Source organism: Polistes canadensis, unplaced genomic scaffold (genome assembly GCF_001313835.1).
Source record: "Polistes canadensis isolate GaletaPanama2010 unplaced genomic scaffold, ASM131383v1 scaffold_72, whole genome shotgun sequence".
Classification (NCBI taxonomy): domain Eukaryota; kingdom Metazoa; phylum Arthropoda; class Insecta; order Hymenoptera; family Vespidae; genus Polistes; species Polistes canadensis.
This window is the reverse complement of record NW_014569619.1, coordinates 56,477-60,645: the sequence shown is the minus strand read 5'-3', so window position 1 is coordinate 60,645 and position 4,169 is coordinate 56,477. Positions and strand designations below refer to the sequence as shown.

Genomic DNA, 4,169 nt, shown 5'->3' with positions numbered 1-4,169 from the left:
TATATATATATATATATTTATATATGTATATATATATATATATATATGTATATATATATTATACATATATATATATATATATATGTATGTATCGTGGACGGTGCGTAGGCAAAATCCTTAGAAAGTATAATTTACTATTTACATCATCTCAATGGTCCTTTTTTAGTGATCGCATCCTCGCATCGCTTATTAAATTAAAAAACAAAAATAAGGATAGGCTTAAGTGAGAGAAGAAGAAAAAATAGAAAGGAAAATAAACAAAAATAAAAAAAAATTAACACTGAATCATGTAATAAATACTTAAACGCGTCACTCTCTATATCCGTCCATTAATCTCATTATATATACATACACGTGTTGTATTTCCTCTCTAAAATATATTACGTAATAAATATGTAAGATGAAAAATAAGAAATGAAATTAAGATTATATATTTTGGAGATATTATTTTTTCTTGATAGTAATTTTGAAAGTAATTTTTTTCACTACTCGAAGCATGTGTGTATGTATGTTTTTTTAGTGTCATTTATTTTTATTTTTTTTGGTTTTATTTTTTTATTTTTTTTTAAGGCGCAAGACTAAATAATATACAAAAGTCCTAAGGTGAGATTTTAAAAATCAATTATTCCTTTCCGTGATATTTGTTTACAACTTGCAACTATTAGACAGTTTAGTTTTACAAATTGGATTTTAGTAGTTTTATAATTTGAAAATATTTGTTTATTTTATTTTCAATTATATTAAAACACTCTCTTTTCAAAAAAGATTAATTGATTTTTAAGAGCACCTAGGAAAACTTTTGCTTCATATAAATATTTCTTTTAACTATGAACATTTTTAAAAGTTCAATGAAAGTATTTGTTTTTTTAATTGATGAATTTTTAATTAATATTGATATTACTCCCTTATTTGTAATTCAAAAACTGAATCGATGTTTTCTTAATAAAGAAAAAAAGATAAGAAAATGAAAAAAAGAAAGGAATGCCGGTAAATTTGCAAAATTTGTCATTATAATGTTCAATAATAATAATAACAACAAAAGAAGCGTGTGTCCTGCGCTTATTTTCTGAATAGAATTCAATTTTTTGTTCTAAATAAATAAGTCAATCGTGTGATTAGAAAATTGCACACAATCATTGATAAATTAAATACCGGAATAATGAATGAATTGATAAATACACAAAAAATATAGTAAATAATATTTTTTTTGTCGAGAGTAAGGTTTCTGAAACAATTACACATACACACACATATATATATATATATATGCATAAAGCTATATCAACGAGAGTTATGTGCTCATTATTAAAGTATCGTCTCACTTAATTCAAAAATAGAGATAGGCATCTTTTAAGAAAACAACGCTTTTAATAGGAATGTCTTGTTAACAAAAATTCCTCCCAAAAAACACACAAATAAAAAGGAAAAGCGATCGTGGAAATTGTGTGTCACGTATTTAGCACCATATTTTCAGCCTAGCCGTTTCACGAAAAAATAACATTAGAAATACGTTAGAACAAATATAAACATATATTATTATTTCGAGTATTATCTTTTAAATGAAAGAAATACTCTATATCATAATTTTTCTTATATATATATATATGTTTTGTCCCCAAATTCTCGCTCGAACGTATTTCACATGAAGTAATAATAGGAAAATGTATTTGTTCATTGTGGCAATATTGTTATTAATTAAATAGTTCGTTTTTTAAATCAGGGCCGTATATCTTCGCGAAAAGAAAGGAACGATGCGAAACGTAAAAGAACATAGGTCATTTTAGAAAAATTATTAAGCTTAAATAATGACGATGACGATGATGATGACGACCTTAATGATGACCTAGATGATGGTTTTTTTTTGGACGATTCTATTATTCGTTTTTGTCGAGTTTCGTTAATTAAACGACGACAAGAACAACTATTGATAATATTGTCCGAATCTGGATTATTTAGTTGTAGATGATTATCGTTAACAACGTATCGGCAGTAAATCTTTCTTGATTTATCGTAATAAATCTTTTTCTTCTTTTGCCGACACGAATTTGATCTTGGCTATTGGCTCGAACGTTTGCACTCGCTTATTGATGCCATTATCGTCGTTTCCATTGTTTCTACTCGGTTCCATTCAGGCATTTTTGTTTGCTCTATCGTTGCCTATAAAACACACAAATATTTATATTTATAATATATAATAATATTATATGATGTTAATTAAATATATATATGTATATTTAATGTAAAAACAAAATTAGTGAAAACTACACAACAAATATAATATATTATTGTCTATTATTTTAAATGATAGTAACAATATCATTATAAAGTTTATTTAATAAATCTTATATATACATTTTTGTTGTTGATATATTTATTTTAAATTTACATATTAATTATCAGTTAATATGTATGTAATTATTAACTCTATTATATATTAATAATATATAATAGAAAAAAATAAAATAAGATAAGATTAAAAGTAATAAAATAAATGTTAATAATGTTTACCGAGTTGTTGGGAGGATTCTTAGCCATGTAGATCATAAGGGAGCGGCCTTGGTTGCTAAACGGCCTCCGCTCCGGATCTCGACCGGGTCCATCCACCGTGTCGAAGCAGTTACTACTGATGGCATATAAAGAAAGAAGGAAACATTAAATATTTACTATAACGTGCCTTCAACAAAAGAGAGGGATTTAATGATATGTCGAAGATTTCATTTTATACATACATATACGTTACCCTTAAAGTATATATTGATTAGAAAAATACAATTAATTTACAAAAAGAGCTTAAGTTGTACACGAAATAACTAGACGTTTTAGGGAAAGTATATAAAAAGAATTTTATTATACCCTTAAATTCATTTTTTAAGAAAAAAAAACTAGATAAAATACGAATTCACGAGAAGCGAGTATAGTTGAAATATAAAATTGAGATTTGACCCGTTTTAAAAATTAGATTTTGTTTATACAATAAGGCTCGCAGTTATCCTTTCTTATTTTTTTCCTGTACTTTAATAATCAATGTTCTGTTAATTGTGCTGTTCAATCAGATTTAATCTACAGTTCTATTTTCAATTTTATATTTTAGTTGCTTCTTATGAATTCTTATATTACTTATTGTTATAGTTAAAGCATGTAATTCTGCTTTCTTTCATATTCTATTAGGTCAATATAGTTATTTAACGATTTAGCTGATTATTTTTTATTGAATTTACGGATTATATGTTTTAACGGTAACATACATATATATAAAATTTTCTTACTATTACTACTATTTCCATTTTATTGTATCTCACCTTGTTCGCAGTTCCTTCTGCTTTCTCTTACAATGGATGTAAGCTGCTATGCAAATGATTACGACGAGAAAGACTGCTATCGTCGCACCACTTGCGATACTTGCTGTCTCCAACATTACGCGTTGACGAGAAGCTGCAATTATTAATTTTGTTTTTTTTTTATTCTTTTTATTTCAATGTCTGCACAATTATTTGATATGAGTTACATTTAACAAAATATATTACACAAGTTAAATGATCAAAAGTGTTCTTTAATGTTATTTTAAATATTAATTATGTTGTTCTTTTATTTTTGGGTAGACTAATGTTCGTTTTGATTTTTTGATTATACAATAACAAGACTTTAGGAATTTTTAATTCATTCTATGTAACGACCAATACAATACTACATTTGTTAAATATTATAGGTAACATCATTATAAAAATTATTATTAACTCAAGTAAATTGTCTTCAAAATATTATTTAACAATAAAACAACTGATCTAATAATATTATGAGAATTTATATGAGATTATAAATATAACAGTGTCTTTCAATTATCATAAGAAAGATACATCAAGTTATTATAGTAATTTGTTACAAATTTTAATTAAGAATAACGACATTTGAGATGATAACAATTAAGAATTAAAATTGTTAAAATGTATATGTGAGTATGTGAGAAAAAAAAAAGATCAAAGAATTTACTTACGTAAATAGGAACCATCCAAGTCTTTAAATTCGCATCTCTGCCCGATATAACCATTAGCACATCTATAATAAAAGTAAGATAAAAAAAAACAACAAATTAATCAAAATGAATGAATAAAAGTATGAAAGATTAAAGATAAATATTATTTAAATATAAGAATAAGAGTCAAAAAGTTTGA

At 25.1% G+C, this 4,169-nt stretch overlaps 1 protein-coding gene across 2 annotated transcripts in view; it reads right to left on the bottom strand.

Moving 5' to 3' along the window:
• Positions 1-556: 556 nt before the first annotated feature.
• LOC106786381 (putative uncharacterized protein DDB_G0282499) overlaps positions 557-4,169 on the bottom strand; it is a 45,254-nt gene continuing 41,641 nt past the window's right edge. Inside the window, exons 4-7 of one of the 2 annotated variants that reach the window (XM_014747689.1) lie at positions 3,992-4,053; positions 3,300-3,432; positions 2,509-2,623; positions 557-2,157 (exon numbers count right to left, since the gene is read on the bottom strand). In XM_014747689.1, coding sequence (XP_014603175.1) covers positions 2,056-2,157; positions 2,509-2,623; positions 3,300-3,432; positions 3,992-4,053 — 412 coding nt within the window. In that variant the 3' untranslated portion in view covers positions 557-2,055. The remainder of the gene's footprint in view (positions 2,158-2,508; positions 2,624-3,299; positions 3,433-3,991; positions 4,054-4,169) is intronic. The other variant, XM_014747690.1, reaches the window with a different exon arrangement.